General features: G+C 41.7%; 2 protein-coding genes across 3 annotated transcripts in view; one reads left to right on the forward strand and one right to left on the reverse strand.

Moving 5' to 3' along the window:
* Nucleotides 1-6,396, forward strand: part of vps35l (VPS35 endosomal protein sorting factor like) — a 55,909-nt gene extending 49,513 nt beyond the window's left edge. The window contains exons 29-30 of one of the 2 annotated variants that reach the window (XM_080747964.1): nt 700-852; nt 3,472-6,396. In XM_080747964.1, the coding sequence (XP_080604090.1) occupies nt 700-852; nt 3,472-3,570 (252 nt within the window). In that variant the 3' untranslated portion in view covers nt 3,571-6,396. The remainder of the gene's footprint in view (nt 1-699; nt 853-3,471) is intronic. The other variant, XM_080747965.1, reaches the window with a different exon arrangement.
* Nucleotides 6,397-17,492: 11,096 nt separating this feature from the next.
* Nucleotides 17,493-27,875, reverse strand: part of LOC308303568 (ubiquitin domain-containing protein 1-like) — a 39,341-nt gene continuing 28,958 nt past the window's right edge. The window contains exons 3-5 of the mRNA XM_080747969.1: nt 23,228-23,455; nt 20,726-20,883; nt 17,493-18,065 (exon numbers count right to left, since the gene is read on the reverse strand). Coding sequence (XP_080604095.1) covers nt 17,709-18,065; nt 20,726-20,883; nt 23,228-23,455 — 743 coding nt within the window. The 3' untranslated portion in view covers nt 17,493-17,708. The remainder of the gene's footprint in view (nt 18,066-20,725; nt 20,884-23,227; nt 23,456-27,875) is intronic.

The following is a 27,875-nucleotide window of genomic DNA, read 5'->3' on the forward strand; positions in this document are numbered from 1 at the left end:
CGGTAATTACTGTTGGAGCTCGCGGGGCTGTGCTGTGAGAGAGCAGGGAAAGGTCCTGAAAGATACATAACGTATCTCCCCGGTGAAAAGTCTAAGCCAAAGTCTAAATCCAAGTTATTATTAAGCCCCAATTATAGGACGACTCCCTATTTTGAGGATATGTTTATTAGAATAAAATATTGTCCTATATTCGGGCCAATACGTATGTGCACACACACACACGCACGCACGCACGCACGCACACACACACACACACACACACACAACACCCCAGACATTGTTGTGACCTCTTCTAGCGCCCCCATGAGGCCTATTCTTGCTAAACACATTTTTGGACACTGCTCCTAAAATCACGCAAATCGGTACACACTTGGTCTACACTCATGTCATCAACATGGATCTGTCCCATATTGCGCCACCATCAGGCAGATTTTTTCAAACTTTTTTGGACACTGCTACAGATGTTGCCCTAAAATCACGCAAATCGGTACACAGTATGTCTACACTCATGTCATCAACATGGATCTGTTGTTCCACATAGCGCCACCATCAGGCAGATTTTTACATGCGACCTGACGGTCGCTTATCTCCTGATTAGGGAGTCTTACTGGTTATACTGTACATTCTGTAATTTGTGTTGTTTTATGCGTTCAACACTACTAATATCTCTCTCTCTCTCTCTCTCTCTCTCTCTGTCAGCAGCAGTGTGTGCGTCGGCAGGGCGCTCTGGCCTTCTCTCTGTTCAGCTGTCTGCTGACCCACGGCGACCTGAGGAACAACAAGCTCAACCAGCTGGCCGTCAACCTCTGGAACCTCAGCCACAAGCACGGCTACTGTGACACGCGCACATCTGTACGTTCTAGTAAAAACCCACACGCAGGATGGTGTGAAGCAGTGGTTCTCAACCTTTTCAGGCCGCGACCCCCAAAATAATCATATTTTAACTGGGGACCCCCCACCCTGACGAGCACTAAGAGTTGAGGCATTACATTTTGTATAACACGGTTCTATTGTGAAAATAGCAGATCTACATGCTCACAGCGCCTCGCGTTGTGTAGATCTGCTATTTTCACAATTTCTGCCTCTAATATTTGACAATTTGGCCAATGTTTATTTGTCATTTTAGAGGTTTTAAAAGGTTCTTAAATTGTCACTTTAGAAATGTGCAGATGCCCTCTATACACTTAAACTTTATGTTGGTTTGTTTACTGTTGAGTGAGAAAACAATGTTGCACATTAAGTTAATCATCTGGGGACCCCCCAAAATGATTTGGGGACCCCCCTGGGGGTCCCGACCCACAGGTTGAGAACCACTGGTGTAAAGTAACATTTACTTAAAGGAGCTATAGTCAACTTTTTCTTGAAAAACGGATGCTAAAATAAAAATAATGTTTCGAAAATATTTTATAAAAAAATAAGCTTCATATATGTGTTTCAATTAAAAAATGACCACAAAAAGCGTAAAATAATGATAAAATAATCATTTTGGCCCTTTGTTTACATTTACAGGGCCCGTACTTTGTTTACATCCTAGTCTGTAGACTAGGATGTACACCTACAATGAAAAAGTTGACTATAGCTCCTTTAAGTACTGTACTTAAAGGGGCACTCCGCCACTTTTCAACCTATGTTCATATAATTGGTCCTCACTCAAAAATAGCTTTTTCTTTTTTTTCTTTTCTCAGAGGAGGGCTGTGGGCAGGTCAGAAACCCATCGTCTTGTGACATCATCGATTGCCAATCCAGCTTATAGAAACTGCAGGCTTTCTATTCCTGAAAAGTTGCAATTTTAAAGTGGAAGCCATTGTTCTCGCGATAATAAAAATCTAAATATTTTTTTCAAAAATATTGATTACATTTTTTTTTGGGGAAAATGATGATGTCACAAGACTATGGATTCTGAACTTCCCACAGCTCTCCTAGGAGACTTGGACTGAGTAGAAAAAAATTGTGACATTTTATCATGAACATTAGTGAGGACCTATTATATGAAGACAGGTTGAAAAGTGGTGAACTACTCCTTTAAGTACATTTTCGAGGTATTTGTACTTTACAAAATACCCACTTTACTTGAGTACTATAATTATTTGGAAACTTTAGTTAGTAGTTACTTTGAAGATATAAATTATAATATTATAAAACATACAAAAAACTTTTTAGCCCTATTTTATACCTAGACTATTTTAAAATAGCCGATCTACAAGCTCACAACGCGTTGTGAATATGCGACGTGAGCTTGTAGATCGGCTGTTTTCAAACATTTAGTACTCTTACCCCATACAGGATGTGACACTCGCACACCTGTACATTCTAAAACCCCAACAAGGTGCAGGATTTATTCAGGATGCATGCATGATTGATACAGGATACAATAACCACTTAAACACTATATAGTATATACTTTGACTGTGGTCGTTGTAGAAGAGCTGGTTAGATCTGCTATCTTTGCAGAATATTCGCCCATAGTAGATACGCTAGGGCAGGTGTCAGCAACCTTTTTGAAATGAAGTGACACGTTTTTGGAGCGGTGAAAGCGCTCCCAATAGACAGGTATGTCCGTGGGTGGCTATGTGGCTGGCTGGCTGGCTGGCTATGTCTGTAGCCTGGCAATACCTTGAGTGGCCACACAAGTTAAAGGAGGGGCGCTGTTGTGCAGGCACACACACACACACACACACACACACACACACACACACAGACAGGGTATAGCTGCTCAGATTCACCGCTCCACTTCGAACCGAGGTTTGATTTTTTATTATTTTCTAGATAGTCAGTGTGCCATGTCAAGTAACATACATTTTATTGACACGCTATAAAAAAGAAGAAAAGAAAATACATATGTTGATAGGCAGGACATTGTTATCACAATCATTGAATGCAATAATCCACCTATCTCCTTTTAATGAATGTAGAATTATGTGCAGGTGTAATAAGCTGTAAATTAGAATAAAAAAAAGAAAAGAAACAAACGAAATGATTTTAAAATAAAAATCCTCACTCTCGCACTTCTGCCAGTGATCACCCTCCCCTGTGCCAATGTTGCCACCCGTGCCTAAGGTTGCCCACCCCTGCGCTAGGGTTTAAACAAAATCGCTACAGTTTATATACAGAATGTATTCAGGATAGGGAAACTTTCTTTTATGCCTCCTCAACTGTATGGTGTTGTGACTCTTCTATGTGTTTGCCAGCATAATGTATCTGTCTGCATGTCTGTCTAGCTCAGTGGTTCTCAACCTTTTCAGGCTGTGATCCCCCAAATAATCATATTTTAACTGGGGGACCCCCACCACAAGCACTGAGGCATTACATTTTGTATAACACGGTTCTATGTTGGTGTGTTTACTGTTGAGTGAGAAAACAATGTTACACATTAAGTAAATCATCTGGGGACCCCCCAAAATAATTTAGGGACCCCCCTGGGTTGAGAACCAGTGGTCTTGCTGACTGTGTGTGTTTGTCTGTTTTCAACAGGTGAGAACTCTGGAGTTCATCAAGCACCAGGCCAAGCAGCAGGACATGGCTCACATCTCAGACATGGTGCAGAGGCTGGCCCTGCAGTCCCGCACCTGAACCTGAAGCATGGCTCTCAAACCTTTTCCCGGCGCGACCGTAGTTTTCCCGGTGAACCTGTGCGCAACGGTGGGGGCCGATGGGCAAGGAGGGTTGCGAGCTTATGAGAAACAACTAAAATAAGACCTTAAAACCAGGCGAAAACAGTTGCGTGCATTAGCGCAAGATGACGATAAAGGAAATCATTAAATGGAAAACATTAAATTAACTTCTGAAAAGCCTACTAGGCTTCGTGGTGAAAACAGCTGCGTGCATTAGCGCAAGATAGATGAGGATAAAGGAAATCATTAAATGGAAAACATTAAATGAACTTCTGAAAAGTAGTGGAACCGCGAACTTGCCACACGTGAATAATTGTGGTTGTAAACAATAACACAGACAATATACATTTCTAGTAGTGGGAAGAAGAGGTTATCATCATGGCCCCAAATAACTTTTTTGCAATTGGCGACGAGTCTCTTCCGAAATCGGCAAGAGTGCCTCTCAATACATAGGCCTATATAACCTCTCCATCATCGGCAATAGTCAGTGGTGTGTGTTCACACACTCCCGCGCCCCCACCGTTGCGCTCAGGTTCACCGGGAAAACTGCGGTCGTTTTCCTGCCAAGGACCCCCAAATTGATATTCATTTGGCCGCGGATCTCCCCTTGTGAAACTTGTGAAAAGTCTTGTGCCAAGGGAACCCCCAGAAGAGAAGATTTGTGTTCACAAATTCAAGATTAGCGAGACACTAGATCTGAACTAGAGAAGGGGGATTCAACAGGGGGTCCGGGACCCCTAGGGGGTCCTCAGAGTTACTACAGGGGGTCCTCCAAATCTTTGTGAGATAGAAACTTTTTTTTTCTCCTTTTTTACATTAACCACTTAAACCCTAGCGTCCTTATTCGGAGAACTTTAAACAAAAATAGACGATCTACAAGCTCACAACGCCTCACGCTGCGAGCTTGTAGATCGGCTATTTTCGGCAAAGAGGTGTGGTGTAGAGGGGAAAAAGAGCAGACTAAGTACAGAGTAAAAGGTCAAGTTAATTAAGTATTTATGGTTCAAGTGGATATGTATCTGAAAAAAACAAATTGACATGAATCCAAAATACACTGATGAATGTGCTGTCAAACGATGAAACTATATGGAATCTCTGAGGTTGTGGGGGTCCCTGCTTCATCTCTCTCTCAACTAAGGGGTTTTTGGCCTGAAAACGTTGAAGACCCCTGAACTAGAGGGAGTCTATTGCAATTTGGTGGTGACAGTCGTAACTAACGCACCGAATCACAGAATGCCTGCATACACCATAAACCCAATTTAGTTAGCCATCGTCAAATGAAAAACGGCGATCTCTCTGTTTTGTTCGATTTGTTCAGAATCTGTATTGAGAGATTACCATAAACATGTTTACTTACTCTGACAGTTAACTGTGTAACAACCTTCACATTCCACAGATGACTTTTTTTTGCATTAATACAAATAAAAACTTAACTTGCAAATAGGGATGGGACGATACCCAATGTTATCGTTTATCGTGATAAAAAAAAACACTCACGATAATCGTATCGTGGAGATTAAATTCATCGTGATATCGTCCTCCGTCATGCCCTGGGATCAATTCACCTTTTATTTGCCGAGCTGCATATCTGGTACCACTTAAACCCTCTATAATTGGTAAAAGGTAGTACTTATATAATACGTACTTGATACATCCTTTTTTCACTCTCTATCAAATGTCTTTGCCAAAAAATAGCCGATCTACAAGCTAACGCGTCACCGTGCGACGTGTTGTGAGCTTGTAGATCTGCTATTTTTGGGCAAATTTTCCGCCCCAGGGTAATAGATTTTGATTATCGTGATAATATCGTAAATCGCGATTTCTTTGGTCACAATAATCGTGATATGAAATTAACATATCGTCCCATCCCCAGTGGCAAAACAACAAGCCAAACATCTGCATTGAATTTAAGGTTTAAAATTTGAAAAGAAAACATTGTTGTGAACTACAGGGTGGGATGCACTCCATGTGTGAATTTTTACTTTAGTCATTATTTCATAAATGGTACGTCATTTCAGAGTTCCCTGTCATATGCTTAAAGGAGGACTTTGCCACTTTTCAACCTGTCTTCATATAATAGGTCCTCGCTAATGTTCATAATAAAATAGCACAATTTTTTTCTACTCTGTCCAAGTCTCTTAGGAGAGCTGTGGGAAGTTCAGAAATCCATAGTCTTGTGACATCATTTTCAAAAGAAATAATAATAATAATCAATATTTTTGAAAAAATATATTTAGATTTTTATTGTCGCGAGAACAATGGCTTCCACTTTAACATTGCAACTTTTCAGTCGATGATGTCACAAGACGATGGGTTTCTGACCTGCCCACAACCCTCCTCTGAGAAAAATTAAAAAGCTATGTTATCATGAGCATTAGTGAGGACCTATTATATAAAGATAGGTTGAAAAGTGGTGAAGTCCTCCTTTAAGCAAGCACTCAAACAAACGGCAGTAACCAATTCTTTCTGTGCCTATGAAAACATGACAATTTGACTGAGGTTTAGATTTAAAATCGGCAAAGGAATACTGTAAATAGGCTACCACTGAATGGTAAATGATCCACTTTGTGTGCCAAAATGCACTTTTTCTGTTTTTAACAGAAGAGCTGATCGTGTGCAGTGTTATATGTATTAAGATGCAATGCTAGTGTTTTTCTTTTGAAAGATAGTCAATTATCATCATGCTTACGTGATATATTGAATGACTGTATGTAACATTTGTGATTATTCCATAGACTATTATGATATATTGTTAATTTTATATATCTCACAAACCAAATGTCAGTCTTCATTCGATGCTTGCGTTTTTGTAAATCGTGACTGTCTGAATAAATAAATACCTGTACATTGATGATGTTTCGAAATAGTTTAATGTCAAAACATTAAAGTAACAGATATATATATTAAAAAAAAAAACATGTTGGCATAGTCTGACAAGTGATTTATATAAAGTTCAATATGACATTGTTGGATTTTTGTTAGAAATCACAATGTGTGTGACATTGTTTTAAAACCTGGTGGTGCAACACTCCCTCATGGCCAGCAGAGGGAAGCATAAATGCATAAAACTAGCAGGTCCCATGCATGTAGCCTCAACTCAAACTGCCTCCTGCAGCTACATGCTCCTAGGACGGGTTTTCAAAGTGGGTGACGGGGCACCCTGGGGTGCCGTGATGGCAGTCCAAGGGTGCCGCGAGATAATTTTATAATATTTCAAATGTATTTGGACACTTACAATTATATTTTGTATAATTTTCAACTACTACAAAGTTGTTTTCAGTTACCAAAATGGCAACTATCTCAATGTTTTCCTGGCAACATAATCTTGGGGAGATTAATGGCAAAGATGCCCTTATGTTTCCCCTTAAATGGAGGTGAATTCATTTGAATGTAGCTACAATGCAATTCTGATTTACTCAAACACAAATTCATTCAGATGTCATCATATAATAACAAAAATGTAACAATTTTGATAAAAAAAAAGATCATACTGTTATGCTAAAGGACATAAATAGCCAACAGAATAAGGTGCTGGGAGTGAAAATTATAAATATAATGTTCCTCGGAGGGGGAAAAAAACATATTTATAGGGGTGCCCTGAGCCCAAAAAAAGTTTGGGAAGCCCTGTCCTAGGAATCGAATCAGAATTTCAGGAGGAGGGGGTTACTTACGACGAGGCTAGGTCCCATTAGCCTGGGCCCAGCCTATATAGGCTACTAATGCAGCTAACTAGTAACTGCGTATATCCCCCCCATGTTTTAAAGTTGTACCATGTAACTTTTTATATAAAACAAATCTTAAAATTGTCCTAACTGTTAAATCGCTGAAGTTTTAGAACACCCACTCCGTTATTTTCAGCTTCTGAAGCCTTCTCTTTATATATTTTCTATGATCCTGGCCGTGGACCGGATTTCGCGCCAAACTGACGTAATCTGCATCATCTGTATACGTTGTGTATACGTTGCCCAATCACATCGCCGATCATGCACACATGGTACACTACCGGCCAATCACAGCTTATCTGCTCTGGTCTCCAGGAAGCGCCTCCGCTTGGCTACAGTGTTTACCATGGTGAAGGATTTTAACCTCTTAATCCACAAATCCTGGCCAGAAAATTACTTCTACCAAGCGTTCTACCCCTCCACGGATTACTATCGGTCGCGGTGGTTTGCGGCGCCGCTCCGGTGGTCCGCGACGACTCCGGCCGAAAAACGGCCGAAAAAAGCAATACCGCTACTGATCACTAGTTGAGCAACTTACACAGTATAGCTTTAACCATAGGGTTTAACATGTGTGGGGATGAAGTCTAGCTCCAGCTAGGCTAAGGTCCCATGATCTTTTTGTTGGAAGTAAATTGGGCTTCGGCCAAGCATGCCGACTCTGAGGATGTTCTGACTATGCATAGATATTGTATAGGCCTATCTATGGTTTTATTTGACAGAATGGTATGGCTCATTTCAGTGGTTCTCAAAGTAGGGTCCAGGGGTCCCCGTGTTAATATAACATCACAAACAGTATAACCACTTTAACCCTATTAGTGTGGTACGGGGTGTACTTCCGTAGGATATCTGTGCTAAAATTGATCTTTGTTCTATAGAGTGCAAACTATGAGAAAATGATGGGTGCCAACTTTTCCGGACCCCCACCCCCTTTCTGGGGGTCATCTAGTTTGGGACCTTCCCAGAACAGCACGCCAGCCAGTTAATGTCCAATGTTCTTAACATTAGAGTTGTTTTGTATAGGTTTTAAAACATTCTGAGTTCATTTATTACACTTTTGAAGCAGCCAGAATAACCTTTCTGACTTTTGGTTGGGGTCTCTCCTCACCTGGGACCCCCCAGACGGACCCCTGTGCCTATCTCAGTAATCACTCTGCTCCTGCTCCAGAAAAATATCATGTCATATAATATTACTGTAGTGTAGATCATAATTGATAAATGTTTTTGTAGCTGGGCTCTGAAAACAAAAATGAGTAGTAGCAAATACCAGGAGTCTTCCACAGGGGCTTCGGGACCCCTAGGGGGTCCTCAGAGTTACTACAATGTGTACTTCTAAGGATTTTTTAGCTAAACTTTATTCTTTTTTTTTTTTACTGCTTTGGCTTTTATAGGGACCAAACTGTCAGAAAATGATGGGTGTCAGATTTTCCCAACCCCTGCCCCTTTCATCGGGGTCATCTATTTTAGGATCTCACAGAACAGTATGCCAGCCCGTTAATGTCCAATTTTCATAATATTAGAGTTGTTTTGAAGGTTTTAAAACATTCTAAGTTCATATATTACACTTTTGAAGCAGCCAGAATAACCTTTTTGACTTTTGGTTGGCGTCTCTCCTCACCTGGGACCCCCGGAATTACCCCTGTGCCTATCTCAGTAATCATTACAGTCCTTGCTCTGTTCCTGCTCCAGAACAGTGTCAAATTAGATCATAATTGAAGCATAAAAGCTTTTGTAGCTGGGCTCTGATAACAAAAATGAGTAGCTAATACCAGGGGTCTTCCACATGGGGGTCTGGTACCCCCAGGTGTCCTCAGAGTTACTACAGGGGACCAGCCAAATCTCTGGTCACCCCAACCTCCCAGTGAGCCAAGACATCTGACTGGAACACGCCCTCCACTCTCTGAATTCCATCCATTTTCTTCAATTGGTGGAAGCTCAGTTTTGGGAATGGAGCCGTTTGCTACCATTTGCGGATTTCTGCCCAAAAACGTTCCATTCCCATTGAAATGCATTGGCAGAATCCACCCTCGTAGTAGAATAAAAGTGGAGAATAAGGGCACGGACACCAAAATAGTTGAATACTCGTTTAGTGCCAACCGTTTCTCGGGACCCCAGCCCCTTTAAAACAAAGTATGACAGTGACTTTTTTTTTGCGCAATAGTTTGATTTTATTTGACAGTTAAAAACAAGTTTGAAAATGAAATCAGCATACAAATGTGCACACCAACTGTAAAATAAGTCGTAGGCATATGTAATCCTCAAGAAAGAAATCTCAATATAATCACTTTTCTTTAAAGTTTTTTATCTTTGATTTGACTAAATATACAGATCTTTTTACATCTATATATCCTGGCAGAGGTTTAAAAAAAAAAAAAAAAGAAAAAAAAAACATTTCTTTCTATCCATCCTTTTTAAACAATCCTGACACTGTTTGGCCTGCAATTGTTTCTAACAGAGTCCAGAGAAGAGAGAAGCGATGTACCGGCATAATCTTTAGTCCCTACAGTCCAAGATAAATTCTTATCCAGGGTGTTACATGGCTTTTTGTGCCCGGTAAACACAAAGCTTCCTATGTGACCATGTTGTGTACCATGTTAATAATATATCGTCTGTCGGGTGGAAACCTCCAGTTAATTTTTAGGAAAAGGAAAATGGAAAAAGGGCAGCAGATCCACAAGCTCAAAAGCAAAACGCGTCGCTTAATTCCCACAGCGCTTCAAACTTGCAAATCTGCTACGTTTGTATGATCGAATAGGGAGTTAACCCATTTAGGCCTAGGAGTATTGACTACTTTAACCATTGAAAAATAGCAGATATACAAGCTCACAGCGCGGCACTCGCTTGTAGATCTGCTATTTTTGAAAAATCATGATTTTTTTTTTGCAAGTCTTTGAATATATCTATTTAAAAGCGAACATTTGTAAATCAAATATTTGCTTCTGGGGGGGTCCCTGGAACAACATATTTTGAGATGGGGGTCCGTGGCTAAATACCTGTAATGTTGGGGGTCCTTGACATGAAAAAGTTTGAGAACCACTGATTTAGAAGAAGGATTTAGAAGTCGGGTCAAAGATCGGGTCAAAGATATTCATAGACTTGCACACATTTTCACGATTTTTCTAAGGTTAAAGCATACAATAGTGGTTAAAGTGGTTAAAATCTAACGCGACTCGGGCGCGTTCCAGGTATTTGAGAGTTAATGTAGGAAAAAAGCTAAAAGTTAGAATAGAGATTGGAGGTTTCTGCTCGACAGCAACAATATTATGCACATAAGGTGTGTGTGACCCTAACCCTAACCCTTTATGAAAACTAGGAGAAATGTATACAAGCACAACCGACAAGTGGAAACAGTCAATATAACATCCATTTACACTCATAGACATGCCATTCTAATAGTTCAGTCCCATACGCACAAAGTAAAGAGCTGTTCACACCAGGCACTGTAAATATAACATTTACTATAATATTTAACTAAACTAATAACGTTCAACATTGTCTTTGTTGTAGTTGTGGTGCAAACTCTGCCGACCGTCCACTTTGAGTTTATAGGCCTATGTTTGTAGTTCTGATTGGTGTGAATGGCCCTTAACCCATTTAGAACGGGTACACATTTTGTGTATCATTATTTCATGCTTTAACTATTGAAAAATAGCAGATATACAAGCTCACAGCGCGGCACCGAGTGCCGCGCTGCGAGCTTGTAGATCTGCTATTTTTGAAAAGTCGTGAACATTAGAATTTTGACCCGATTCTATAAGTGTCTTTTGAATCCTTCTAATTCTAGGCCTAAATGGGTTAAGACAGACATTGACCAATGACAGAATGTCACAGACAACATGAAATACCATGGCTGCCGTCGGGCAGAAACCTCTTATCTCTGTATTGTAATATTTTTGTGTTTAAATTAACGTAAATTAACGCCTTGCTTGATCGTACTAGTGTCACTGATCGTACTAGTGTCACAAAAGCACAAAAGTAGCAGATCCGCAAGCTTGAAACGCGGCAAGAAGCGACACGGTTTGAACTTGCCGATATGCTACTTTTGCCGTTTTGGAATTTGAATCCATGAAAAGTAATAGTTTTGAACATACAAGGTTTCCTCCCGACAGAGTTCGAGGGTTCACAGGCGTCAACGCTTTCGACTGAAACAGATCATCCTGATTGTTTTTGACGGATACCAACTAGGATTTTGTGATTTATATTTTGATATATTTATATATATTTTTTTTTGTATTGCACTGCATGTTAAAATCTTATCCGAACAGCTGCGTGTGGCGTTGAAATGGTTCGAAGTCGCAGATGAGACCAACGGTTTTAAGATTATTAATAGTGGAGACGAACATTGCAATATACTGTATACTGTATATAAGACAATAAATGCATCAGTCAGATAATCACTGACTGAGAAAACAAATCCATAAGGAGTGAAAGAAGGCCACAATGAGAGGACAGGGTTGGATGTGAACTGGGGCTGGGCGATGAGATAACAAAAATATGAACAATTATGTTATTGTGGTAAATACAGCTCTACAAGTTCACACATCTGTTAACTTAATGTACGTAGAAAAGTAAAGGAGAGAAAAAGAAAAAAGAAAACAGGAAAGATATCCTGAGATCCAAATGAAATTTCCAGGCAATTTCTAGTCGCATCATGTGTATAGCTGTATGGATACATTTATTACCCAGCCTTAATCTGAACGAAACCTTTTGACCTGTACAACTTCCATCATTAGAACACAAATCAGAAGGAAAAGAAAATAAAAAAAACCTGGCAGCTCACAGATAAGTGACGACACTGTTAAAGAGGACAAAACGCCATCGACACCAGAGCTTTTGAGCCCGGCTTAATGGTAGCCCTAACCTTCACATACAAACACACAGGAGATGACAGGGGATGACATCAGGTCAAATAATGGATGACTGTCTGGGACTAGAGCGAATAACGGTGTGCTGCCGACATGCTGAAATGCTCTCCTTAAAACAACCATGTGCTAACATGTTACTCTACACTGTTGTCCGTTCTCCTGTGTATTAACAAATGCTGAAAGGATATTTAAAAGGAGTAGTTCACCCCCCAAAATACTTATTTTCTATCAATTAGGCTACGCAGCCCATGAAGCCTTGAATTCACGGTGATCCTTTTAACCCATTTAGGCCTAGGATTATTGACTGCTTTAACTATTGAAAAATAGCAGATATACAAGCTCACCGCGCTGCGAGCTTGTAGATCTGCTATTTTTTGAAAAAGTCGTGAAAATGTGCGCAAATCTTTGAATATGTGTATTTTCAAAGCGAACGTTTGTAACTCAAATTTTGCTTCTGGGTGGTCCCTGGAACTAGATATTTTGAAATGGGGGTCTGTGGCCAAATAAATATCATTTTGGGGGTCCTTCACATGAAAAGGTTTGAGCACCACTGACACAGTAGTCTGTCAAGAACAGACTAACTGAGCTCCAGTTAAGTGAAAAGGACCTTTTCTTTGACGATGGCTGGCCAGATTGCTGACATAGAAACATAGGTTTTCTCCAAAAATCTTAGAAGGATTCAAAAGACACTTATAGATCCGGGTCAAAATTCTAATTTTCACGACTTTTCAAAAATAGCAGATCTACAAGCTCGCAGCGCGGCACTCGGTGCCGCGCTGTGAGCTTGTATATCTGCTATTTTTTTATATTTAAAGCATAAAATATTGCGTCATAATGTGTTCAGGCCTAAATGGGTTAATTCATTATTGATGCATTCCTAAGTCAATAACTTGATGACAGGCCAAGTTCCGGTTGCCTTCCAACGAGCCATTTGGTCATCAAATGATTGGCTTAGGAATGTGTCAAAAGCCCAAAACATCTCCACCAAGTCGCTGGGTGTGAAACTGATAGAAAATAAGTGTCTACAGACAGTTCAGGACCACAGAGACATCAGAGGTGAGGCCAGAGCGATGGTGTGACTGAGACAACAGGACTTCCACGTGGCGCGCGTGCAGGAAGTTAAGACAATGCCATCGACACCGACCGACTAGTGCTCTACTACGCGTCCACAATCTATGAGGTCTATAGTGTATTGCACATACAACATACATACGTATGAACGAGAGCGGTTGAGTTACTTATTCAAGTTTGCATTACAAGGATAAAGAAGACCACCCAAGACCCTACCACTGGTAGAAAACGGGTGGGGAAAAAGGCAAGGAGAAATTGAACTGCAGCGAGCTGGGGAGGGAAAAAGAAATACAAGACAAAAAAATGCTGAACATGTGTTTGAGGGTTGTAAATTGATCTTGCAACTGCAACTAGACCTGTGGTATAAACACCATAACCACTTAAGCCCTCTATACACTGCAATTCTATACAATTTGTAGTTCGGCTATTTTCACTTCTTAGACATTTGTTTTCAAATGTATGACATTTCGTAGTTTTGTAATTTTCTCATGAAATTACAAAAAAAAAAAAAAAAATCTAAATAACTGTACTATGTGGAATGTTAAACGACTTCACCATTTAATAGCTTATAATCATGTTGTTTTACTGTAACACCCGAGGTGGACACTCAAAGACTGTGGGCTGACAGGGGAAGCCGTCTGAATGGTATAACTGCACAGATGATCACGTGACATACCTCTGGCCCTCAAACACGTACGCACACACAGAGTTCGTATTAGGATCCATGACTGGTGGCAGACACATATTTAGTTTTTAAAGGCAGCGGGGCGTTAAAGTTTGGATTGATCTAAGACAGATCTAAGAATTCCTGAAATCTAGAAGACAGAAGGCTTTGCCTAGCAGTAAAATTAGCATTTTGCTTGATATTTGTATATATATATATATATATATATATATATATATATATATATACATATACATATACATATATATATATATATACATATACATATACATATACATATATACATATATACATATATATATATATATATATATGTATATATATTCACTGTATATATTTATGTTGTCTGATCTCATCGAAGGCACACAAACTACCACGAAAATAATAGTAATAATCTTCCAAGTGTGCAAAAAAGCTGGGTTTAGATTATCTCTCTTAACACCAAGTAAAAGAAGGAGTTTAAGAAGAATGAAACAAAAACAGTTGATCGTCTTTTGACTTCTCCAGACTCCTCCAGGCTCGCCAGGTCACAGTACCTTTTCAACATGGCATCATCGTCTCTCTGTCTGTCTGTCCGTCTCCTCTCCCCCAGTTTGTCCTCAGGCGAGAGGGGGAGAGAGAAAGGCTTCGCAGTGCAGTGCACACATTCCAGTCCGGGGTTTAAAACGAACAAAGTCCAAACTAAAAGTATAGTAGACATGTGCTTTGAAACCAACGCAAAAGAAAACAACTCTGCCGATAGTTTTTTTCTTTCTTCTAATTGGCACTTTTTACGTTTAGTGCAGAGCCCTGCGTTGTGCACCGTGGTGGTGGGGGTGGGGGGTGGCCAGTCCCACTCAAACGTTTTAATCTCAAGGACCCCCAGGTCCGTGTGCGCTAGGGCTACGGACCCCCTTAACTCTTGAAAGTAAACAAACAGAACGAAAGGGTTCCACTTGTTGGCTCTCAAGAGTTCACAGACCGGTCCATGTGGTCCCTAACTATCAATAATTTAAGCTGGGGGGGGGGGGGGGGGGGGGATGAGGGGGGGCTCGAGGGCCACTGAGGACCCCCACTTTGAGAACCACTGAACACGGACCTCTGATAGAAACTGATATTATGGTGGGTTGGTTGGTTCAGGGTGGTCTTTCTTCTACTTCCGGAGCAAAGGTCCACACGTCCGGTTGGGAAGCTTCTCTTCCACGAGGTCGTCCGGTCCTCTCCAAAAACAAACGTCCCGACACCTCTGCAGAGACTGCCGGACGCAAAACAAAAAAAAAGCGTGTATATTCCAACTTTCAGCGGGGAAAACAAAAACGGTCCGCACTGCCACGGGTTTATCCAAAACCACTGCTTCTCAAGGAGAGCTGTGACCGCCCGCCCCAACATCAGTCTCCACGTTCCTGGAGGGCGTTTCCTAACGCCGTGCTAGCGAACAAGGTGGCGGAAGTGGTGGTGGTGGACATTAAAACCTTTAGAAGTCCGACAAGTAGACCATAGAGCGGTTGGACAGAGAGAGAGAGAGAGAGACGACCCGTCGTATGGAAGCAGGAATTGTCCGTCATGGGGGCTGCATCGAGACAGACAGACAGACAGAGAGAGAGAGAGTCGCACGCCAAAAAACAAATAATGTCTTCTTATAACGGTCACCGATGAAATAAACAACAACAAAACAAGCAGCACTTTTGAGTTTCTCCCTTATGTGTTTTTTTTTTTTTTTTTTTTTTTGCTCGTCGAAATAAAAGTTTTTCTCTGTCCTCGAGAGTTTTGCCTCTTTAAAGTGATTTGAAAGCACTGGTCCTCAGCGGTCGGGGGTCCCCGGGGACCACCAGCGGTCCAAATAGACAGCTTATGGGTCTGTGGACCCCCTGCAAAATTTACAAATGGAACCTTTACAGGCCTGTTTGTACAGTTTCTGAGTTAAATGGGCAGTGATGGTTTTACAGTGTCGGTTGGGGTTGCGTTATATATAAAAAGTCTCTGTGGTTTTCATTATAAAGGCCTAGAATTATTGAATGCTTTAACTATTGAAAAATAGCAGATATACAAGCTCAAAGCGTGGCACGAGTGCCTCGCTGCGAGCTTGTAGATCTGCTATTTTTGAAAAGTTGTGAGAATTGTGTGCAAATCTTTGAATATATGTATTTTCAGAGTGAACAAAAATTTGCTTCTGGGGGGTCCCTGGAACTAAACATTTTGAGACGGGGGCCAAATACATGTAATTTTGGGGGTCCTTGACATGAAAAGGTTTGAGAACCACTGACATAGAAACAGGTTTTTCAAAAAAACCTTAGAAGGATTCAGAAGACACTTATAGAATCGGGACAAACTATTCAAAGACTTGCACGGACTTTCAAGATTTTTCAAAAATAGCAGATCTACATGCTCACAGAGTTTGTATATCTGCTATTTTTCAACAGTTAAAGCATGATATAATGTGTCAAAATGTGTACCCGGTCTAGATGGGTTAAGGACCCCCACTTTGACATGCGTTAGTCAGGCCCTGGATGCCCCATGTGATCGCTTTCTCAGGGACCCCCAATCTTACACTGTAAAATCAGTGTTTTGTGAAAAGGAAAAAAGACGGAAAAAAAGACGATTGTCACCGACAAATATCACACAATCAACGGCCACAGCGGTCAAGAAATGCAGAACTGGCGTGGGAATGAGAGGTTGTGGGGGGCCGAGGAAATGACATTGGTGGCTGCCTAGCCGTCCATTTGGTTCCATTATGTACTCTCTCAATAGTCCAAGCGTTTCGTGCACAAATCGTGCACTTTATGATAGAAGCATGAAATTTGGTACACAGTTAGAACAGGCCATATGGAACATTTTTGGCTATAGGGCCATCGCAGATTTGTCTTGGGAAACTCTCATAGACTTTACTATACAGTAAAATAATAATAAAATCACACCCGTGTGAACTGAGCGGTGGTCGTGGGGGGGGAGGGGTGCCTGTGTGTGTGGGGTGGGTGTGTGTGTGTGTGTGTGTGTGTGTGTGTGTGTGTGTGTGTGTGTGTGTGTGTGTGTGTGTGTGTGTGTGTGTGTCTGGCCTGGCCTGAACAACAGCGCCCCTCCCTTAACATGTGTGGTCAAAAAAGGTACTTCAGGCTACATACAGACACACACGCACACACACACACACGCACACATACACACACGGCCACGTATAGGAGACGGTGTAACCACCGCTCAAAAAAATATATACTTTAAGTATTCCTTTCCGAAACACCGTCGGCCCCCACAAAACTGTGAAGTGACGACTCATCACTAAACCATAGTTTTATGGGGTGCGTTTTTAGCCAACGGAATGTTTTTCGTGTAAAACAAACGCTTGCATTGGATTCAGAATCACCTAAAATCCCTAGTTTGACTCCTCACATGCTACTTTACGCATATTTTCTTTTTTGTATTATTTGACTGTATAGTAAAGTCTATGAGAGCCCAACTTTGATTGGCTCCCACACGTTTCCCAAGACAAATCTGTGATGTCCCTATAGCCAAACATGTTCCATATGGCATGTTCTAACTGTGAGCTAAATCTCATGTTTCTATCGTAAAGTGCACGATTCCATCAAAATACTGCACGAAATGCCCAGACTACAAGAGTTCTACAGACCCATAAAATGCTCCCTATGTGTACGACACCCCCCTGGTCGTTCCCGGACCGGACGTCGAGAAAACAGCCATCTAACAAACTCCCTAAAATATAATCCCGCCTTCCCCCCGTACACCACGCACTCACACACCCAATTCCCCAATCTCTCCTTCTCCATCCTCAGTTGGAGGGGGGAGGGGTGGTGTCGGTGTTATTGGGGGAAGGGGAGTCGTCGACGGGTGTCGGCGGGGTCGTTGCGGCGGTGGTGGTGGTGGTGGTGGTGGTTGATGGCGGCGGGGGATGCGGCGGCGGCGATGACGGGAGCGCCTGGGGGTTGACGATGACCTGGATGACAAAGTCCTTCTGGATCTTGGTGTCCTGCAGGCGGCTCTTGTCCGTCAGCAGCTTGCCGGAGAAGAACCAGCGCTGGTGCGTGGCGTCGATGTCCTCCTGCGCCTGCAGCTGCTTCTTCAGCTGGCCGATGGTGTCCGCCATGCTGGCGCTGAGGCGCAGGTCCTTGCCCGTCGACAGACGCACCTGGGGGGAAAGGGGGGAGGAAACGGTAGGGAGTTATTCTCAGGCTTTTCAGGACGTAAACCCCTCAAAAGAATCATATTTGACCCCCCCAACCCCCACCGTTTGTCAGCCTTCTGATTGGTCCCTGAGACTCCCTGACTGGCCAACCAGAAAGAAAAAAAAACACTTTTCGCTACCGGGGGTGGAGTTATGCAGTGGGAGAAAGTCGCTTCAGTCTTTCACCGCGGTGCCGTGATGCGGAGCACGGCCGGGGCGCAGTACGGCGCTGCGCGGTCATAGCGATTTCCATCATTATAATGCACATGAACGATAATGATGTAACAAAGATATTTGATTGGGTAGCTATATTTTAAATGGGCAGAATTACAATTAAAATACATGTTATGTTGACAGCCAGCCTATAGTTCCACAACGTCCTACCCAAGATGCACTGCGCTTTCTCTCTCTCTCTCTCTGTGCTCTGCCTGTTTCAGAGGATTAAACTAATTAAAACATGTATTTTCCCCTTTCCCTTTTTTATTAATATCACGTAGATGTTTTTCTTTTGGTACTTTAAATAGCAATAATGAGGCTATGAAAAACATTTTTCCCCCCATTCACTTCCATTATAAAAACAATCTGCCCTGGCTTTTTCGTCCCACCTAGTAACAGAGCAAAATGGGGCAGGATTTGACAAAGAGTGGATTGAAGGAGTTTATTTAACTCTGTTCCACAGATAAATATTGTGGGGGTAAAAAAACAAACAAAAAAAAGGTTGCCTCTATCTTATATTATTTGACAATTTGGCCAATGTTTTACCATATTTTATGGTAGAGTTTGTTGATGAATGCAGTAATGTTATTTTTTTTTTTTTTCCTTTTTGAGGCATTAAAAAGGCATTTAATTGTCCTTAAATTGTCACTTTACTGTCAACTTGATGACCCCTGAATGAATGTTATCGATTTACAGGTTTCCGATTCCTATTCTGCTCATCGGCCCCGCCATCGTAAAAAGATGTTTAGATGACACAAATATCTTCATTCTTTCATGTAAATATTACTTAATATTCTAAAACAAACTGTGTGTGTATTTAATGGTAAAAAGATCAAACTGTTTACCGTGGATGGTAAATATATTCATTCTTTTAGGCGTTAGGTAAATATTATTTCCTATTCCAATACAAACTGTGTATATTATTAATGGCTGAGATAGAGCCAGCACTGAAAACTTCTGTCCTGAAACTATACTGGTTTGAATTAAGACTGGTCACTTAAATGATTAGGACATTTTCCATTCCGATTCCTTCATTTTTATGGGTAACTGCTACCTAGCAATTTGGATTGGGTTCCTACTTGGGATTTAATCTTGACACCAACTGCACTCAAAATCTAATATTCTACTGTCCTGGCGACGACTTATATCATATACTTCTTTAACTCTGTTTTTTTCTCTTTAGTTTAGTAGATTATACTCACATGGTCACATACCATTAAGTCAAGGGTCTTCAGCAGGGGGTCCAGGACCCCTAGGGGGTCCTGAGTTACTACAAGGGTCCTTCAAATCTTTGTGTGATAGAAACCTTTTTCCTCCTTTTTTATATTGAAACCTAACGTCCATATTCTGAGAACTTTAGCCAAACATAGCAGATCTACAAGCAGATTGTAGATCTGCTATTTTTGGTAAAGAGGTTTGGTGTAGAGGGGGGGAAAGAGCATACTAAGTACAGAGTGAAAGGTCAAGTTTATTATGTATTGACGGTTGAAGTTAAATATCTGAAAACACAAATTGACATGAATCCAAAATACACTGATGATTGTGCTGTCAAACTATTAAACTATATGGAATCTATGAAAAGGTTGTGGGGGTCCCTGCTTCATCTCTCTCTCAAATAAGGGGTCCTTGGCCTGAAAACGTTGAAGGCCCCTGCATTAAGTGTTGAGTGCTGTCCATGCTTTAACGGTTACAGTTTGTGAGCAGTTTTGATGACTAAACAGCCTTCTCACGGTTACTTTAAGAGTGGTAATGTTTTATGGAGCCGGGTTGTGTATCCATACACATGTATCCAATCTTTGGTAAATAGTTGACAGGAATGAATGTCAACCAGACGTTCTTTGTCTCTGAGGTCATTCAAGCAGTGCAGTTAACCAGTCTCATACATCTCTCTGCGCTTGGTTCAGGTTGTCTGCTGTACGAAACCAGCTTAGCAACCATTGTGTAGCGCTGGACACTTGAATCATTTGCTGCAAATGTATTTCCTGTGAAATTTGCTTTAAGACCCTACAGCTGGAGCCAAAACGGCTTGCAAATTCAAGCAGCTTCAAAACAAGCCTTTCCAGCACGTTTTGATAAAGTGTCATCCATTCAGATGCCATGCTTTTAACGCATTTTGTGCCAGCTATTTATGTATTATTTATGTATACTGTCAGAGTTAAGTGGAGACCTTGACATTTTAAAGTTTGAGAACTACTGATTTAGACCAAAATGCAGGTTTAAATTGAATTCTGCAATGAATGTATTAACGATTAAACAGGACTTTTCACAAGGCTCCCTCATTGTATCATGATATATACGATACCTCTGAAAAGGCATATCGTGGAGACATTGTATCGTCTCAACGATATTTATCACCATATCGCCCACCCCTAGCCACTGCTAGAAAAGAAACAAAAAACACCACACACCTTGAGTGTGAACTCCTTCTTGGTTGCTATGGGGGGCTCGGGGCTGTCGCTGGGGTCCTCGTCACTTCGCTCTGAGATGAGGTTGATGGGCGGAGCCAGACAGTAGACAGGAAGCTGGTAGCGGTTGCCCAACTCGTCATAACACTCCGTCAGAGTGCCTGCAAAGAAAAGTTCAAGACGACATCACACCTCTGAGTGTTGCAATAAGGAGCTCTGTGTGTGTGTGTGTGTGTGTGTGTGTGTGTGTGTGTGTGTGTGTGTGTGTGTGTGTGTGTGTGTGTGTGTGTGTGTGTGGTGGGGTGGGGTTCAGGGGCTTCACAAGGGGGGAAAAAGTGGGACTGAGTTACTAGGGCCCAAGGTGGAGGGACCTTAATTATTTTATACTTTAGCTATTGAAAAATAGCAGATCTACAAGCTCACAGCGCTGCAAGCTTGTAGATCTGCTATTTTCGTTTTTAAGTCGTGAAAACGGGGTCCGTTGCTAAATACACAATTTTGGGGGTAATTCACTTGAAAAAGTTTGCTATTTCAAAAATAGCAGATCTACAAAAGTTAAAGCGTAATCATGCGTTCCCAGTCTAAAGCTGGTTGCACACTGCACTGCGTGTTTTCGTTGCATTTTGGAAATCCAAAATCCAAAAGCCAGGGAGAGAGAGAGGAAAGAGAGAGAGAGCAAGGGACTCAGTGCAACAGCTGCGAAAATCGGAAAAAATCAACCCTGCTCCGAAAATAAATACGAAACGTGATTGACCAAACGTGATTGACATAACGTGAGATATGGGTTAAAACCCCTCCCCCTATGAGGAACATTCAGGGGGGGCCCACAGTGAATTCTTGTACCCAGGGCCCAGAATTCATTGCGAAGCCCCTGGGGGGGTTGCATAATAGAGTTTATGTGTTGTGTGTGTTCTCTAACCATGTGGCAGTGCATTATTGGCTTATATTTCATCATCTGAAATGTTTTAGTTTCAATCCAAGATTTGAGTCAACTAAATCTGATTTTGTTGACAGGCCCTGATGTCGTCATAATGGCTGATTTTACACTTGCATGCTGAAAATAGCCGATCTACAAGCTTGCGACGCGTTGTGAGCTTGTACTATTGGCTATTTTCAGAGCGCAACCAAAACCATAAAATGACTTGTCTTTTCGTACTACTGGATCTAGTTTTTGTTTGTTTTTATTACATTTTCAGAAGCGAAAAAAGGTAGTTGTTGAACATTGTCATTGTTTTATCTACAAAATGAACAGTGGTGAGTGTGCGTGTGTTCTCTCACCATGTGGCAGTGTTTGTTTGCGTTACATGTGTTCATCTTTGGCAGCCTAGGGCTGTGTACATACATAGGTTTGTTGTTAGAGGCCTACAACTACTTGCGATGCCAAAACAAGCAGCCAAGCGGCTTGCGAAATTCTGTGCACTCTCTTCTACCATTGGCAGCCGCCAAACATGGCAAAGACTCCGTTTGTACACCTGAAAGGTGTGTGGGTATTTGTCCAAGATTTGCTGACTGTACACTTTTTACAGCACCTTGTAATATTTGTGTCCTTGTTAAGCCTCTATCAGAGTCCAGGGTGAAGAGCTATTCACCGCAAATTTTCGGTGTAAAGCTATCCACCTAAAGTGAGAAAACAAGTGGAGGCCATCATAGTCAGTCACGGTGAAGTCCTATCACTGTGACTGACTAGATCGACCAATCAGTGAACGGGGTGATGGGTCAATCTGTCTGAAAGTAAAAACAGAGAGATGTGTCGGGGTTCGCGGTGGATAGCTCTTCACTGCGAGTAATGACGTAATGTTGTAGTTTTATGACTTAAAAAGACTACACCGCGGTGGATAGCTTATCACCGCGGTGCCTACTATGATAGGGGCTTTAGGGATGGGACGATACACGATATTATCGTTTATCGTGATAAAAAAGCATTCACGATAATCGTATCGTGGGGATTTAATTCATTGTGATATCGTCCTCCGTCATGCACTGGGATCAATTCACCTTTTATTTGCAGAGCTGCATTTCTGGTAGCACTTAAACCCTCTGGTAAAAAGGTACTTATAGTTATAACATACGTACTTGATACAGTCTTTTTTCAGTCTATCAAATGTCTTTGCCAAAAAATAGCCGATCTACAAGCTCTCAACACGCGTTGTGAGCTTGTAGATCTGATATTTCTTGGCACATGTTCTGCCCCAGGATAATGGTTTTTGATTATCGCGATAATACCGTAAATCGCGATTTCTTTTGTCACAATAATCGTGATATGAAAGTTTCATATCGTCCTAGTCCTTGTATTATATAGGTCTTATGTGGACATAAATAAATTAAGTGTGTGTGTGTGTGTGTGTGTGTGTGTGTGTGTGTGTGTGTGTGTGTGTGTGTGTGTGTGCGTGTGCGTTAGGGCATTCACGAATAGTGATTTTTAGTATTCTAATTATTCGACCTCAAAGTATTCAAATATTCGAATATTTGGTGAATGCCCAAGTGTGTGTGTGTGTGCGTGCTCACCATGTGGCAGTGTGATGCTGGCTCCGTCCACGATGGCCTGGGCCAGCTCCTGGTCGTTGCCCTCCAGGGCCACGGCGGCAGCCTTCAGGGCGTCCCAGATCTCCTTGCGGCCCTCGAAGGCCGGCGCCGTGTCCCAGAACTCGTCCCGCTTGCTCCGCAGCTGGCCCTCCGTCATGGGGTAGTCGCTCTTCCACTTGGGACGCTCCTTCTTCAGAGGCTCGTTACGACCTGAGAGAGAGAGAGAGAGAGAGAGAGAGAGAGAGAGAGAGAGAGAGAGAGAGGGAGAGAACAGTGAAAATGAAGTTTAAAACCCATTTAGGCCTAGAATTATTGAATGCTTTAACCGGTGAAAAATAGCAGATATACAAGCTCACAGCGCGGCACCGAGTGCCGCGCTGCGAGCTTGTAGATCTGCTATTTTTGAAAAAGTCGTGAAAATGTGTGCAAATCTTTGAATATATTTATTTTTGAAGTGAAAGTTTGTAACTCAAATTTTGCTTCTGGGGGTGGTCCCTGGAACTAGATATTTTGAGATGCGGGTCCGTGGCCAAATAAATATCAGTTTGGGGGTCCTTGACATGAAAAGTTTGGAGAACTACTGACATAGCAGTCTCTCAAGAACAGACTAACTGAGCTCCAGTTAAGTGAAAAGGATCTTTTCTTTGACGATGGCTGGCCAGATTGCTGACATAGAAACATAGGTTGTTTTTTTTTGGTGCGGTGAAAGCGCTCCCAATAGACAGGTATGTCTGTGGCTGGCTGGCTGGCTATGTGGCTGGCTGGCTGGCTGGCTGGGTATGTCTGTAGCCTGGCAATACCTTGAGTGGGTCCGGGCTGGGCCAAGCGGTGCCTTAAAAGTGACGTATATGCGCTGCTGATACTGACTGGTTGGAGAATCTGGCTCACTGGTTGAGCTGTGTCTTCATAACAACTTGAGACAGACTTTAGTTTGTGGTCACGGCTGCAAATCAAATATAAAAGCAACTGTTTGTTTTATATATATATATATATATATATATATATATATATATATATATATATATATATATATGTTTATAAAGAAGTCGATTATACATATGGAGACCTTTATCATGTTGGATACTGCAAACAATTCAAGCAGCGTGGCCAGGTGCTCTGAGCCTTTGATTAGTCTGTTGTAGAGCCCAGCCCCGGCATTATCACTGAATTCAGTGATTGACCAATCAGAATCAAGCATTCAACCAAACCAATAATGAACAATTATATGTCTTTGTACAGCTCTTTCTCAGTGTTTACTACTCGAGTGTTTCAACATCAATAAACTGAGTGAAATGTCGGTGCAGCATGTTTCACAAGACTGCACCGACTAGAATAATACAATAAGCGATAAAACTGAATTGTAACGAAAGAACAAGAAACAAAGAAAGGAAAAAAGCAGCAATGGGGGAGAGGGGGATTTAGTACCAGATTTGTAGAAGCTATGTACATATCTATACACTTGTATAGAAGGTTTATACATCTGCACATCAAGTAGGCTTATTTGTATTTTACATTGTTTATTTTGTTTGTCTTTTAGAGAATCATGTTCCCTATTTAACGTAGCTCGGTTCACATTCAGCATTTAATGTGACTCATATTATCTGATGGCAGTGTGAACTGATCAGTCATCCTGAGATGACCCTCGTGTGCAAATAAACGATAACAAAAGACGTCAGGGGAACATGTGTGTTGTAGCGTCCCTCCTCTCTCGCTATCCTGTCATTCTTCACTGTGCTAGCGAATGAAAACAACATGGACATGAAACAGCTGTTCGTATGGAACTAAATTAATGCGAGTCATTGAAGCTAATGTTAAGTTTAGGGATTGCCAACGGTTAACCGTTAAGAAAATTGGTTACCGGTTAGGGCATAGGGTTAGGGTTACACTTAAACGTTATGTTGGTTTGTTTACAGTTGAGAGAGAAAACAATGTTGCACATAAAGTTAATCATCTGGGGACCCCCAAAATAATTAATTGGGGGGTCGTGTGTGATGTGATGACGTCGTCAAACGATAAACTCGACTCCAACTCAACTTTTTACTGAGTCGAGTCGACTTGCAAAGACCACAAGTCGTTAATGCCCTATTAACGGTAAACACTAACAGTTAATGGTGACCGCTAATAAGTAGTTTTAAAATGCGCCAGAATGACTTGGAGCGATCGAGGACCGTCCTCCGCTTCAATTCCGCGTCTGTTGGGGCCACAAAGCACATGTCTGTATGTGCCTTGCTGACTGAGAGCAGGGCAGACTTTGTGCTCCAAACAGTGAACACCCATCCACCCACCCAAAGATGAAATAGCTTTTCTCCTAAGCAACTAAGTGGCCTGGCGTGCTGTGAGCTTGTATATCTGCTATTCTTAATTAGCAACGGTAACACAGTTTGATGGGGACCCCTTGAAACCCCCTCAAGGACCCCTGGGGCTCCTCGGACCCCACTTTATGTGAACCACTGCGCAATTGTATTCAAATTTCTCCTCTGGATGAATGTAGCTCTATGGCTCCAATGTTTTTGTATTAGAATTAACACACGGAACAATTGTTGTGCAGCAAGACTGGAACCGTACACAACAGGCAGGCACTTGACCTGAAGGCAATGAAAACCAAAAATACAAACAAAATGCTAATCAAAACGAGTCTGTTAAACAGAAGGACGCATTGTGCACAGTACTGTAGATTACATGCTGTAGGGCTGCTTGATATGTTGACGAAATAAAAGTAATGTATCCTATCTCTCTTGTCTTTGCAGTTGTGGTCCATGTGGACATGTTTTCATTTCCGAAAAATGTCTGCAGATCAACGGTCACGTCATCTGCTTGACAGATGTTCAGCAGATGTGGAGCATCGCAGGACAGCAACGACCTGACTGACGCACACAAACCTCAGGTTACCTGTAGGGCTGAAATCTATTGATGATGTTCTTAGAAATGTTTTTGGTAACGACACCAAAACGACAACGGGTACTGTACCCGTATAAAAAATACCCTTAAATTGAACAGAATCAAATGTACTACTGCCGCTCATCTGGCACGCACGTTAACCCATTTAGGCCTGAACACATTATGACGCAATATTTTATGCTTTAAATGCTTTAAAAATAGCAGATATACAAGCTCACAGCGCGGCACCGAGTGCCGCGCTGCAAGCTTGTAGATCTGCTATTTTTGAAAAATCGTGAACATTAGAATTTTGACCCGATTCTATAAGTGTCTTTTGAATCCTTCTAAGATTTTTGGAGAAAACCTATGTTTCTATGTCAGCAATCTGGCCAGCCATCGTCAAAGAAAAGGTCCTTTTCACTTAACTGGAGCTCAGTTAGTCTGTTCTTGAGAGACTACTATGTCAGTGGTGCTCAAACCTTTTCATGTGAAGGACCCCCAAAATGATATTTATTTGGCCACGGACCCCCATTTCAAAATATCTAGTTCCAGGGACCACCCAGAAGCAAAATTTTAGTTACAAACGTTCGCTTTGAAAATACATATTCAAAGATTTGCACACATTTTCACGACTTTTTCAAAAATAGCAGATCTACAAGCTCGCAGCGCGGCACTCGGTGCCGCGCTGTGAGCTTGTAGATCTGCTATTTTTCACTGGTTAAAGCAGTCAATAATTCTAGGCCTAAATGGGTTAAGGCAATGTGAGAGAACGCTGACATACTTCAGACTTGACATCTTCTCCAGCCCAACTTCAGGGCAAGACAGAAACAGTCTTGCTTCAGGGCATCACAAGTCCCTACTGCTGCAGTGGCTCTCCACCTGGGGCACAGCCGTGGTGTAAAGCAGTGTTTCTCAACCTGTGGGCCAGGACCCCCAGGGGGGGTCCCCAAATTATTATTATTTTTTTTTTTTGGGGGGGGGGTCCTCTGATGATTACCTTAACCCATTTAGGCCTAGAATTAGAAGGATTCAAAAGACACTTATAGAATCGGGTCAAAATTCTAATGTTCACGACTTTTCAAAAATAGCAGATCTACGAGCTCGCAGCGCGGCACTCGGTGCCGCGCTGTGAGCTTGTATATCTGCTATTTTTCAATAGTTAAAGCATAAAATAATGATACACAAAATGTGTACCCGTTCTAAATGGGTTAATGTGCAATGGTGTTTTCTCACTCAACAGTAAACAAACCAACATAACGTTTAAGTGTATGGAGGGTATCTGCACATTTCTAAAGTGACAATTTAAGGACTTTTTAATACTTCTAAAATGACAAATTAAACATTGGCCAAATTGTCAAAAATTAGAGGCAGAAATTTTGAAATTAGCCAATCTACATGTGGGGGGTCCCCAGTTAAAATATGATTATTTTGGGGGTCGTGGCCTGAAAAGTTTGAGAACCACTGGTGTAAAGTAACTAAGCACAGGTGCTTTTACTTGAGTATTTCCAATTTTCTGTACTTTTACTTCTACTCCACTACATAATCCACCACATTTCAGAGGCAAATATTGTACTTTTACTCCACTACAATTATTTGAAAACTTTAGTTACTAGTTACTTTGTAGATTTTTGATTTACAAATTACAAAACATAAATCAAATTGGCCACTTCAGCGCTATACATTTTCGCGATGCGACGCACCCTTACAGCTCATCCGCACTGCACGCGATGCAGCGCGAGCGATGAGATCTCAT

Source organism: Nannobrachium achirus (genome assembly GCF_963921795.1).
Source record: "Nannobrachium achirus genome assembly, chromosome: 18".
Classification (NCBI taxonomy): Eukaryota; Metazoa; Chordata; class Actinopteri; order Myctophiformes; family Myctophidae; genus Nannobrachium; species Nannobrachium achirus.